Source organism: Solea solea, chromosome 7, assembly GCF_958295425.1.
Source record: "Solea solea chromosome 7, fSolSol10.1, whole genome shotgun sequence".
Taxonomy (NCBI): domain Eukaryota; kingdom Metazoa; phylum Chordata; class Actinopteri; order Pleuronectiformes; family Soleidae; genus Solea; species Solea solea.
This window is the reverse complement of record NC_081140.1, coordinates 14,062,939-14,077,035: the sequence shown is the minus strand read 5'-3', so window position 1 is coordinate 14,077,035 and position 14,097 is coordinate 14,062,939. Positions and strand designations below refer to the sequence as shown.

The window sequence follows — 14,097 nt, the reverse complement described above, 5'->3', positions numbered from 1 at the left end:
TTTTTTCATATTTTTTGTTTATTATTTAACATTTGTACACAATAAATACAAACTTTTTGTTTTTGTACAGCCAATAGTAATATGCGGATACTTTTGTCGTTATTGTCACCATGGCAACAGTCTGTGAGAAGAGAAAAAGAAGAGAGAAGGCCAGTCTTTCCACCACACGGTTCATAACAGCAGCAATGCTGCTGCTCCAAATCCAAGGATGAAAAATGCAGAATTATACAATACTTTAAAAAGAAATAGAAAAAAGCAAAGGCTCGTATCAAATAATTCAACACTGTGAGAATCACAAAGGGAGGAAATAATCGTGTTCAAACTGGCAATGAAAAGTCATCAACTTTGTCTATGAGGAATTGACAGATTGAGCATTTGTGGCGGGAGGTTCAGTGGGACATAAACTTCAAAACAAGTTTGAACACCAATATAGATAAGATCTCAGAGAGATCGAGGAGAGGCTGTTGTCGAGGTCGAGCTTGACCAAAGCCAGTTCCTACAACAGCGGAGGAGCGTGGGAGTTGGAACTCATTCCAGCATGCTGAACTGTGGTATGTGTGGATGCTACACAAGCTTCGGAAAGAAACATTTTTCAGTCATTCTATGACTTTTTCTGAAGTCAGAGCCCCAAGATGTGTCCCAGCGCTACATCGTATTAATATTACGCACTTTAAACCAGTCCTTATTCCATCCTCCATTGTGGTTCTGTGGCAGATTTATGGGAAATTAAAATACTTTCCAGTTCAGCAATGACAGGAAATTTACTGTGAAACTATGAAATTGGTAAATACCATTAACAAGAGAAAGTAAACACTTTTCGTTTACCATCATGTTTCCCCCGAAACTATCACACCATCAAGAAAAAAACAAACAAAAAAAAAAGCCACATCCTGAGAGTCAAACACAGATTTGATCACAATTCCCACTCTCTCCTATCACTTTCAAACATTTAGGCCTTTCCAAAGACCAAACAAATGCATGTTTTTTGTTCATTGTTTATAGGAAAACATCAAATTATCGCACCAGCTCTTTACAAGAGCGGCAAGCTAAAGATACAAACTGTCAGTCACACTGAAACAAAGAGGACCCACCACAGCATGAGAATGAAAAGAACGACTCTGTCACTAATAGTCATTCATCTGAGTCATATTTCTACATTTCAATGCTGATATGTGACAATGCTGCTACTCTCCAGGGAAGGTATAAATAAATAAAAGTGCTACGCTGCCCTTAAGGCAAGGAGTTAAAAAAAGGCTTGAAGGTTAATTGAGAATGGGGGGGGGATATAAAAAAGACAAAACACAACATAAATGTCCTCGTAGGAAGATTGAGACTGAAATGTGAGACAACAGGAAAAACATTAAGGGTAAACGTTGAAAAAAATGCTTTTCTCTGGTCCATTAAAACAGTCAGACTCCCATGATGTGATGAAATGGAAAATACTTGAATATAATGAGCATGTCAGCGAAAAATTATATATAATATATATATATATATACATATATATATATAGATGTATGCTTTCGGGTAAATAAGTAAATGTGGGATCTGACCTGTCATACAGCTCATGATGTGATTAATAAAATCCTTCCCACCCACAGTATTTTAGTGCATGTATTGTTACAAATAAAAACGCATTTCATTGTCACCACAAGTGAATACCAACAATTCCGGTGCCTTTGAACGCACCACTGTCATCGTCCCAAATCAGTCCGATACAACCACAGAGAGAGAGAGAGAGAGAATATAATATAGCATCGTGTGTTCGATACTGTGTGTGTGTGTGTCTATGAAAGCTACGGACAGAAGAGACACGAGATAGCAGCGGGAGAGTGGAGGAGAGGTGGAAATAAGAGGGAGCAGGGAGGATCCAGCCTCCTTTTCCCTCCTTCTCTTTTCTCCTTTCCACCCCCCACCACGTCTCGTTCATACTGTATTTACAACGCTCTCTCTCTCTCCCGGCACAAGATGAGAATAAATCTTCCACTACGCGGTCGTGCGCTCAGCCGAGTTAAGTCTTTATCAAACACTGTGCATAACATTCCTATGACAACAGTAATGTACTGTACTAATACACATTGAATACATACTGTATGATGATAAGGACTATAATATGGTGAGGGAAGGCCTGGAGGGGAGGGAACTCTGTGCGCGCACACACACACACACACACACCGCGGTTTCTCTGTCCATCTAATTCAACCTCCACAACACTTCAATCATGGCAAGTTTGGACTCATTTCCTTTTATCTAGCATGATGATGGTATATGGAGCCATAAAACACTGACATAAAATTGAGTAAAAAAAAAAAAAGTGTAAAAAAAACCCAACTTAATTAAAACTTCTTTTTACCACCAAAAAGAAAACCGCCAATTTATCCAAATATGTTCATTTGCACACATTTATTCATTGAGGATACCTCGCTGTTTTAAGCACACAGAGACTTTCTCCTTTGTTGTTTTTATGTCTGTCAAATTCTGTCATCATGGACATTTGGATTGAAATGATGCGACTGAAGTGTGCATGTCATGCTCTTGAATGCACCTGGGGTAATAGTAAAATAGCAGGACAAACTAAATAACATTAATTAGGGTTCCACTCCAGGTTGATGCTACACTTAAAGTGTAAGTGTAGGTCACACTTTAACCCAAAAAAAGTTTTTTTGGGTGGAAAAATGGCTCATTTTAAAACGGCTTCCTGTATTTCTCTGGATGTGTTCCAACAAAAATGACAGCGTATGGTCATTATAGCACAGCTAAAACAAATCTAATGTTGGCCTGAGATAGAGCTGAAACAATTACTCGATTATTAATCGATTACTCAATTAATCGTCAACTATTTTGACCATCGATTAATCGGTTTGAAGCTTTTTTCATTATTAAAACAAGATCTCTGATTGTTTCCGCTTCTTAAATGTGAATATTTTCTGTTTTCTTTGCTCCGTATAACAAAGAAATCATTAAAACTGAATCATTTTGGTTTGTGAACAAAACAAGACATGTTTCAAAAACACCGATCAACATTTTTTAACTGCTGATCTGATATTTTATGGACCGAACCATTACTTGATTAATCGAGAAAATAATCGTTAGTTGCCGCTCTAGCCTGAGACCTTTGCATCATACTATATATATATATATATATATATATATATATATACACATATATATAATAGATTTGGGAACATCAAAAATAATCATAATTATATGATTAATTATACACGTATTTGTGGAACAATGGAGACGTCTGCTGAACTAAACGTATATTTTGTGGGGAGACGATGTACTCTAAATGAATAAATAGGTGCAAAAGACAAAGGATTAAAAAGTTAAATCGTACGTGTAAATTATTGTCACCTACTAATGTGCAGTAACTGGGGGGAAAAGTTATTTATCTAGTTATATTTTTGATTTGTCTGGTTACCCTTCACTATAGTTTTTGGCAGATTTTGGGCTCCAAAACCTTTCCCATGCTTCATGATTATTTGTAAGCAAGAGGAAGAAAAAAAGTAATTTCTCAGACTTGGCAGAACACTCAGCCTGCACAGAGAGAAAAACAAAACACTGTATGATGTATGATATCCCAAACAAGATACAAGATAAAGGAAAACTTGCCAATGTCTCATACTGGCCCCGTCCAAACATTCTTCCTTTTCTTGCTGCTGCTGCTTTGACTGTGCTCTGGTTTGAGGTGAGTTTAAGGTGGAGTTTTAAGGCAAGAATGGGGGGGGGGGGGGCGATGAGATGCGAGACTGCTGCATTTGATTAGGAATCTAATACAATTATTTAATTGAATACGTTATCTGCTGTTTTTTCCCCTCCTCCTCCGCTGGAAGAGGACGACGGGCGCTGGAGGGGGTCGCCGTGGTTCAGTTCAGTTTTTACTTCACATCAGTCGTTTATTAAAGCTCATTTTTTTACTTCAGAGCTGTTCGGTTTCCTCAGCCTGTAGAAAAAGTCTGTTGTCAGTGTGTCAGTCACACCAGCGTGATCTCCACCTCCTCCGTCTTGTCGTTCTTCTCCTGCTGCCTCCGTGAGTGCTGCTTAGGTGGAGGAGGCGCAGCTCGCACCTGCAGCGGTGACAGAGAACATCTTTGAGCATACTGAATTACAATCGCACAGACAACAAAGACTTCCAGAGAGAAAAGTGAGGAAAACTAATGTCTTAGTCCCTAAAATACGCTCCTGTTTCTGAGTTTAACAACAACTTAAGGATAATGAATGAATGACTCATTATGGATCACTGTCCCAGTAACTTTGGTAGATGTTGGTTCAATTGCACACAGCAACTTCCTAAAGTACTTAAAGATGCTCCTTTTGTCAAACCACTACTGCAAAATGCAAACCCAAGACTGAGCAAAGGTATGGTAAAATAATGTTAAGTACAAACTAGGGATGGGAATGAGTATCGGTATCGGTCCAATACTTGGATTGGATCAGAGATCGGACAGATAAAAGTGTAAAATCCGATCTAATCCAAAAATCTGTCGTCACTGTAGAAACGTAAACAAAAATCAGCCAAAGCATTTTAGCTGAGTCATGTTTGGGCTCATGTTTGCAGCACAAATGTGTGAGTAACAGCTTCATAGTTCATAAATGACTGTATTGTCTCATCCCTTATGAATATGATAATCATCAATGTGACGGTATCTATCTATCTATCTATCTATCTATCTATCTATCTATCTATCTATCTGTCTATCTATCAGTCTATCTGTCTGTCTATCTGTCTGTCTATCTGTCTGTCTATCTAAAAGTGCAATTCCATTAAGAATTTTAAAAACAAATAATACAGTTTTAAAAGGAAGTCTAAACGGCACAGAGGCAGCCGGCACAGAAGTAATATGTTGAGGTTCCTGGCTCAGCAGAAGCACTTAAAGAAGTTGCCATACCACAGAGACATCGCAGTGCATTTACAAGATATACTGTATCTCGCACAACAATAACCAGCATTGTTACTGTATTTGCAGGAAAGGATGGCGTTATCTCACAAACACGACACACTGCCTGAAATAGCTTTGATACTAACAGGTCGTAGTTTCCCCGGGCCTCCTTCAGAGGTGAATCGCTGCGGTTGAGTCTGAGCAAAACCCGGAGACACTGGACTCCTGCCAGAGCTGTGATCTACAGAGACGTAGAGAGAGATTTCTGATAAAAATAAAAGTCACAGTGACCTTCCACGATTATTATATTGTGTGTGTGTGTGTGTGTGTGTTAGTGTGGGAGAGACTTACTGTGAGTGGAAAGTGGTCCCTTGTGTGACGATGCAGGCAGTGGAGGCTTGTGCTCCCCGTTAAGTGCAGAGGGTGAACGCGGGAGAGGAGGTGGAGTGGAGGTCTCGGGGCTGGTGAAAGGGCTGATGGGAGGTTGGTCGTACAGTGGAAGAGGAGGCAGCGAGGGCGGCAACTTCACTGATGGAGAAATCTACAAAAAAAGACAGAAGAAAGGGAAATGCATCATAGTCGTCATCAGTAGTTAGTAAGTCATCTTCGGTGCTCATCAGAACTGGAAAGGCCCATCGGATGAGAGGTGAAATGTCTTCAAACTTAACCAAAGCAAGTCAAGTTGCCCACAGATAACTACTGAAGAACACAGTTTCCATAGTGCTTTTTCTGTGCGACGCCATTGACGGCCAGTCAAAGCAAAGTTACATATCCCATGGGTGACAAATCAACTTAGGCATTTAGACACATCAAGACGACCTGCTGAAGTTCAAACTGAGCATCAGAATGAGGAAGAAAAGGTGTGAACGTGACATGTCTCTTGGAGTATTTCAGAACCTGCTGATCTACTGCAATTTTTACGCACAATAATCTCCATACAGAGAATAATACGAAAAAGAGAAAATGGCCAGTGAGCAGCAATTCTCTGGGCTAAAGTGGCTTCTCGGTGCGAGAGTTCAGAGGAGAGGGCCAGGCTGGCTTGAAATGATAGAAATGACCACTTGTTAGAACCAGGGCATGCGGAAGACCATCTCTGATTACACAACACTTTAAAAACTTGAAGCAGAAGAAGACTTAGACTTCCGCCACTAAATTAGGAGTCCCGTGTACCTGAAATGTATTTATGTGTAATCAAGGAAGAATCTATTTCTTTTCTAACTAATCACCACATTAGACTTAAAAAAGTATAGATAGTTATGTTATGACTGCAGGCCTTTAGGAAGGGAGAGGCTGTATCCTTCCTGCTGCTGAAACTCTAATAGGGCAGCACTCAGCGGGACAGATAAGACCTCACTCTTTGATTGCAGCATGGTTTTTTTGGTTGTTGTTTTTTTTTAAACCAGAGAGCTACAGGAACTATGGCAGTTCTGATTCACTGTTTGTGAACTCTGCTGACAGATGAAGTGTACAACAGGCAGGAAAGGAGGAGAAAACCGGCAAGAACTCAGCACAGTGGAGTAGTATCGCTCTACCCTTAGTGTTTCTGCTTAGTGTTACTGAAGTCTCCATTTTAAAGCTGCTTTAATGAGTTACATGTTTTGTGTGTGTTATCCAAGAGAGTGTCACTTTACCTGTATGTCACCCTTCCCTCCTCCTCCTCCTCTGGTCTCCCCATTTTCAGTGAAATCTTCTACCAGTACAGAGGGGAAGACGCCCACCCGTCCGTTGAGCTCGCCCTCCCAGAAACCGTCGTCCGTCTGAGTGTCACGACTCAACAGGCGAATCACGGCTCCCTCGGAGAACGAGAGCTCCTCGTCCGCCTGGCTCTCATAATCATAAAGTGCACGGACATAAACCACTGCAGGAGAAACAGAGAAAGACAATAACAAGAGGTAAACAAAAAGAGTAATTATTCTTTGGGAAAGAGTAGTTCCTTGTCTGCGCGGCTCATTGTCATTAAGAGAATGGTGCACACTGCTGGAGGAAGAGAGATATGGGAAAGACAGAAAGGCATAACTGTGATAATTAGGCGTCAGGATTTCTTGAATTCGCCATGACCAAATATGCTGGCAGAGCACACACATAACGTCAGAAAGAGTGTATGAATAAAAAAGCAGCTGCAGGAAATAGTAAAAAAGAAGTAAAAGATAACAAGATGTCAACTAGAGCTGAAACAATGACTTGGTTAATCGATTATTAATCAACTATTTTGATAATCGATTCATCGGTTTGAAGCTTTTTTCATGATTAAAACAAGATTTCTGATTGTTTCAGCTTCTTAAATGTGAATATTTTCGGGTTTCTTTGCATTTTTGGTTTGTGGACAAAACAAGACATTTGAGAACATCATCATTTCCAGGTTTGACAAACACTGATCAACATCCTTTAACGTCTTCTGACATTTTATGGACCAAGCGATTACTCGATTAAGACAAATAGTCGACAGATTCATCGATTATGAAGATAATCGTTAGTTGCAGCTCTAATGTCAACCCAGTGCTGCTTTCCTGAGGTGGTTTTTCTCTTTTGTTTGGGCTCAGGAGGGACGGTCAACATTTCTCAGAGGAAAAAGCAGCTGCAATCACTCTTTAAAGATTCTATCATACACAAATCTACAATCAGAAACAAGAGAGTAGATGATCAAAAGGTTTTGTCGTTTAAAAACTGATGAACTTTACCTTATTTTACCCTGCACTGCTCGCTAGACCACTCTCTCAGATAATACTGCTTAGCAAAATCTGTTTTATAAAGCTGGAATTTAATGGAGCAGTAAAGAGGGGGAAAAAAAACTTCACTCAGTGGCACATAATAAGTTCATTATGGGGGAAACACAAAGTCATTTAATTTAACTATGTTGTTTTACCAGAGCTCCAGGCATGTAGTTTATTATATTATCACGCACAATTATTTATCTTAACTCACTGTTTGTGTCTCCATTGATGCAGCCAGAGTGCAGCTCTGGCTCAGTTGAATTGGACGAGGTGTGTGATCGAGCGTCGAGCGTCGCCAGAGACTGGAGCATACTCAGGAGACTGTTGGAAGTCGGGAACTGCAGGTATTTCTCTGGGACGTAGCCAACGAGCCCCGTCTTATTACGAGCCTGGAAATCGCATACAGACAAATGCCGTTCATTCATGCGTAAAAATGCACACTTTCACTCATTTAAAAACGCACATAGTGCACAACACAAAGAGCTAATGAGTAAACGCTTTGTCGTTCGTTTGCTCACCTTGACCCAGTCCTCCATGTCTCCATCTTCGATGACCTCCAGCATCTCCTGCTCATCAATAGTTAACTCGTCCGGCTGAGAGGCCTGAACCACAGAGACAAACAGTGTTACACACAGAGGAATGAGACATAAAAGAAGAGAAAATATTAAAAAAAACAATGTTAAAGGGAGAGAATGAGTCACATTTACTCTTGGAAAAAATGCATATGTGCAGTAGTTATAATATATTACTGTATGGTATTATAGCAAAAACAACAACATAATACATTACCTGAGGAAAAAAGTTAATCATTTATAATTCAAATTAAAAGGCTAACTATTTTATGATTATGATTTGTAGTTAGTTTAACCCTTAGTTAACCCTTAGCTCACGTGGCACGGATCTGTGCCGCAGGGGCAGATTAATGCACAATGCCTAATATGGACATCCTGGGGGGGTGTTTATAGGTCACATATTCAGGCTTTAAAAAAATGTGGGTTATGTGTTGAGTCGTGTTTTATTCGTGATATAAAGTAGCAATAATAGTGCAGAAGTCACAAAAACAGACCGTTTTTCTGCTCTTTTTGTTCATAAAAAATGAGCCGAGTGAATGTTGAACTGTGACATTCTGAGTTCTTTTAGCTCGGGTGTGTTTATAAAGTTGGTGAAAATGAAAAAAAATGTTCTATCAGATTGCCTATAAGTTGTGCTGAGAAAAAAAAAGTTATAAGACACTCTATATTCTTATAGCCTCTGTATACGCTGTACATTTTAACATAGTAATGATAAAAAAGCAGCCAAAATGCACTGTGTTGAAACTGTGTGTTGTGTGTGTTCCCCTCTGAGCTGCGGACAGTGAACATGCGTAGGTGTGCCCACGTAACTGCAGAGTGTGTTGTTTCCCACCTTGTATGAATACAGGACTTTGCAAGTGAGTGGGTAGTTCCGAAGGGTTCCCGAGGGACTGGAGCTGCTGTCGTCGAAGACCTCCATATTCTCTTCACACTCCTCGCCTTCCTCACGCTCCAAGTCCACTGTGCCCTTTAAGACATGAACACAAACACGGCCGGATTTAGCGACAACCTTTGATTACCACAAGGACAAAGACAAAGAGACCAGAGAGCTGTCCAAATACAAAAAAAACAACAGCTCAAGAACTCTAAAGAATCAACCAAACCTTTTTCTAATTCTCTCTATAAACTGCAATATCTGTCTCTGTCTGATGTGTGACTTTTTCTTTTTCCGTCATTCCAGCTCAGTGTGTGTGTGTGTGTGTACTGCAGGTGTCAGACACAGGTGTGAAGGAAGGGACTAACGTTTCATAGGAACCTAACCCTCCCTCTTTTGTTTCAGCAGAACTTCACTGGCTTATATGAAGGTCATGTGATCTATCTGGTAAAAAGATCCATCACACTGCTACCTGACCACAACCAAACAGAGAGTCAGTGTGTGTGTGTGTGTGTGTGTGTCCACTCCTAAGTCATTGTGTTGAGTCATCAGATTTCTGTTGACACAGTAAACCGACACAGTGAGGCACAAAACAGACTTGTTTCATCTCTGTGAGAGAGGAATCCAAACCCCAGGAAAATAAAAGCGATCTTCTTAATAAATAAAACAGTTACTCGTTAAATTAACTCTCATTAAAGCACTCAAATGGGAACAGTATTCACACTACGTCGATGACATAACGTGCCATTGTTTAGCAGACATAATGAGCTCCATCGTCTTAAAACAAAGGACTGGACACATTTTTGCTCGTGATGTTGGCACGAAGGAAAAACATCAGGGATAACCTGAAGTTATTAATGTTCATTCCTGAACAATGAATTGAATCAAAATCACAATTTGAAACAACGAGATTAGCAAATTGCGAAGGCTGCAGTTTAATTCTTCCATTTTTGATTATCCTAATTTCAATGCAAATGTGAATCATTCATGTCGGAAAACAACTCATATCTTTGAGTTGTCGTCCTTGCGTTAGAAAATAGAGTACTTGTGAGATGGTTGGATTGTGCCCTGTTTCTGTTTTAAATCTATTACACAAAGAATAGGAGCTTTGTCTTAAAGGAATACTTGTCCGATTTGCATTTAGCTTTGTATTACTAGAATAGGGGAAGTATTTTTGATTAATTGTGCTTCCCAACCTCAGTTTCCCCTGAGTTGAACTGTCCCGTCCCCCCTAGTGGGTCTAAAAAGTGCGTAATGAGCGTTGCAGTTTCAAGTTTCAAGTGTCACTGGTGGGCACGTAACAAAAAAAGAATGAAGATATTTCACGACTAAGGGGAAACTGAGGTTGGGAAGCACAATTCTTCAAAAATACTACCCCTGTTCTAGTAATACAAAGCTAAATGCAAATCGGTGAAGTACTTCTTTAAAGTTTGTCATTAAAAAAAAAAATGGCATTGCAAATCAAATCACAAAAGTAATTTCATGACAATCTATCCAGTAGTTGGGGAGAAATATTCCTACAGGAAAAGCCGAGGGAAACCAAAGTCGCCAAGCGTCGTCCTCTGGGGAGGATGACTCTCCATTCAAAGTGATGATTCCAAACGATGTGACCATCACTAAGTAGTTTACATGCTGTGCTTACTATCATTTCTGTCCTATTGATATACCCTCGCTTGAATTAAAAAGTTTATAACTGCTGTGGCCTGCTAGCAGGTGTTCATTTATTTCCCTAAAGACCAAAATATAATCTTCCAGCGCTGCCAGTGTAGTAACAGTATGATGGCAACCAACAAAACAGTTGGACAGTGGACAATGTGCAGCTTTATAGTCGCAGGACTTGAAAAGCCCTGTTTCTCTGTTGGCAGCCTGTTTGTTTTGTTACATCGCTCCTTTGTTCTATCTTCACCGCGCTGATTTAAAAGCAGACCACTCAGCCCGAGGACCGTCCACTCCATCCGTAAAGTATAATGAACCGTATGTATTTTAATAACCCAATAAAATGTTGCCATAATATCCATCTTTCAGCGTGTGTACCAAAAAACAGACAGGATGAAGGCCAGATGCAGGTTTTATTGGTGATGGAGGAAAGTGATATTGCAATGAAGGAAGTGGCCGTCTGAGGGACTTCGGGGTTCATGGACGACAGTATTTCATGGTGGTATTAATAAAGAGGAGTGGAATGAAGTAAGTGCAGATGGAAGTGCCTGTTCCCTACTCTTGTTGTTTTTCTGTGGCCTCCTCTACAGATTATTATTCATAATCCCTCTATCATTATTCTCTTATTATTGTTGGTGACTTGTTGGCCTTACCCTAATCAGCTAACTACTGTTTTCCTTTTCTCCTTCTTTATCTCTCAAGTGCACTCAACATCAATCAAAGGCTGTTGAGCTGCTGTCACATGCCTGAATCCTTAATGTGACTCCACACCAGATGGAGGAAGAGTTTTTTACCAAGACTTCCTTTTAAGAAAAGTCTTAATAAAGCAGCTCAACAGAATTTAGATGGCAGGATTGAACCCTTGGAGGTAATAAGGTACTTGGAAATGGATGTAAGTTATTAGAATAGTGTGCCCATAGATCATATCTATATTGACATGTTCTTTATGCGTGTTAAGATTTTCCCGTGGCTTTGCAATATGGTCTTGTTCTATATTCACTGCCAGTTTCTCACAATCCCTCCATCTCTCTCACCTCTGTTTCCATATTTTAACTTCATAATTGTCACTCCTGCTCCACATCACAGCCACTCTTCTCTTTCTCAGCTCGCTCGCTCATTCCTCAGTAATAGTTTCTCTCACACTCCTTCTACCCCCCATCATTCTCCTCTGTGTCTCTCCCCGTATCTCTCCTTATATCTCTTTTCCTCACTCTCCAGACTCCAGACTCTCTCTCTTTCTCTCTCTGGCATCAGCTGCAATCTGCAATATCATGTGAGCAGAATGTCAAGTGTTTCCAAAGCAGCAGACTGTTAGTGCTGCTAACAGACACGTGGACACACTCAGAAACACACAAACAAATCCATGTAGAGAAATATTCAGTAAACACTAAATGAATGCTCTATTGTGTTGCAGCCTTGTGTTAAAATGTCTAAATACGATATTTCTCCCTCATTATGCTGCACTTCCAATTCTTAAAAAGTGAAATGTAACACTGATAAAAGTTTGCAGAGCCTTTGCTGTGACATGTGAAGTTAAGCTCTGGTGCCTTACTTTCTCTTCATCACCTCTGAGATGTTTCTACACCATGACTGAAGTCACTGGAGGTGGTAAATCAAAATGACTGGACTAGATTTGGAAACACATACACCTGCGTGGACTGAGAATACTGTATTCATGCCTAAAAATGTAAGGACTCTTATTTTAGGCAACTCTCATCAAGGAAATAATCATCTCCAAACATCTCAAGCTACCCATTACTAGACAAATGACTGAATTGGGTTCGAGCCCCTGTTGGAACAAGGGCCTTTCTGCATGGAGTTTACATGTTCTCCCCGTGTGTGTGAGAGCTCTCTCCAGGTTCTCCGGCTTCCTCCCACGGTCCAAAAACATGCAATATGGGGGATTAGGTAAATTGGACACTCTAAATTGACCGTAGGTGTGAGAGTGAATGGTTTTTTGTCTCTATATGTGGCCCTGTGATGGACTGGCGAACTGTCTGGGGTGTAGTACTCCTCCTATCGCCCTATGTCAGCTGAGATTTGCACAGCATCCCCCACCGCGACCCTCCTGAGGATAAAGTGGAAGAAAATGGATGGATGGATGGATGATATGAACTACCTGGAGAATTAATTCACACATTCAGTGGCCTTCAAGGCTTCTGCGCTAAGCCTTGCTCGACATTTACATTAAAGCTCATGTACTCAAGTCTAAAACGTGTGGGTCTAAATCAGTATTCCACTGTGGTGACGGAAGCTGTAAATGACATGACAGATAATTAGGCAACAGGGCTGAGGTCAATTACCTTGCGTTTCACACCATTCAGGAAGTGAGTTGTCTGGAGAAGTATTAAAACATTATCACCAATCAGTGATAGTGAATTTGACCTCTGCATTTAACCCGTCCATATTACACACACACACACACACACACACACACACAAGCTGGGCACAGGAGCAGTGGGCAGCACTTATCTGCGCCTAGGGAGCAATGGGGGATTGGGCGCCTTGCTCAGGGGGCACCCCAGCCACAAGCCACAAACTTTTATGAAAGTGAGTCAAAAACGTGGAGTTAAAAAGTTCATTTTTGGTGTTCATCTTGTAGAGTGCATGCTGAGCCAACATCAGTTATGTGACTAACACACAGTGACACACTTTAGTGGTATAATCATGAGTTGAAATGGGTTTAGGAGGCCACCATGCTGCCATGTGCTTTTCAGCCAAGTCAGTAACTGTTGCATCGCAAAACAATTATCATTAACTTGATGTTATTAAAAAGGTAAAACAAATTGAGTTTATGTTATTGTTTTAGAGTCTTTCGTGTTCATGTTTTCACAGTGAAAACAGAGGTTCTGCTGGCTTGGCAGGAAAGCAGCAATGTAGACACAGTGAGGGGGGAGGTGTCTCACCGACAGTGAGGGATCATGGGAAGTGTAGCTGGCCCAACGCTCATTCTCCAGCTCCTCCATTACCTGCAGCATGCCAAGAAAGAGTGGGGAAGGGGGTTTATTCACATATGGCTGACAGACAGACACACACACACACACACACGCACACAAACAAACTCCAACACACCTGGTTCATGGCGCTCTTCAGCCAAGTATCCACAGAAACTCCCACTTGCCGCAGAAGGTCCAAACGTGCTTCAGCTTTCAATTTTATTGTCTTTGGAGAGAGGAGGGGATGTGATTGTCAGAAACATAACATAACTAAAATATATCATCAACTCTTTCTCTCATAAAATATATCTAAAGACAAAAACAAATCCCATTTTATTTAAAACTGGCACCCTCTTGAGTATGCATGCAAAACATTTCTCTCACAGAGCTACTCTGTGCCCATTCCACCTAATTTAATGATTCAAATCTTATCTTGACTGTGAGGAATGATGAACGCAACTATGA

General features: G+C 40.6%; 1 protein-coding gene across 3 annotated transcripts in view; it reads right to left on the bottom strand.

Annotated features, from left to right (window-relative positions):
• Positions 1-12: 12 nt before the first annotated feature.
• Positions 13-14,097, bottom strand: part of LOC131462681 (F-BAR and double SH3 domains protein 2-like) — a 51,987-nt gene continuing 37,902 nt past the window's right edge. For 2 of the 3 annotated variants that reach the window (XM_058634104.1, XM_058634107.1), the window contains 9 exons: positions 13,769-13,858; positions 13,603-13,665; positions 8,999-9,133; positions 8,113-8,196; positions 7,806-7,983; positions 6,515-6,741; positions 5,235-5,424; positions 5,030-5,124; positions 13-4,070 (listed from right to left, as the gene is read on the bottom strand). In XM_058634104.1, the coding sequence (XP_058490087.1) occupies positions 3,978-4,070; positions 5,030-5,124; positions 5,235-5,424; positions 6,515-6,741; positions 7,806-7,983; positions 8,113-8,196; positions 8,999-9,133; positions 13,603-13,665; positions 13,769-13,858 (1,155 nt within the window). In that variant the 3' untranslated portion in view covers positions 13-3,977. The remainder of the gene's footprint in view (positions 4,071-5,029; positions 5,125-5,234; positions 5,425-6,514; positions 6,742-7,805; positions 7,984-8,112; positions 8,197-8,998; positions 9,134-13,602; positions 13,666-13,768; positions 13,859-14,097) is intronic. The other variant, XM_058634106.1, reaches the window with a different exon arrangement.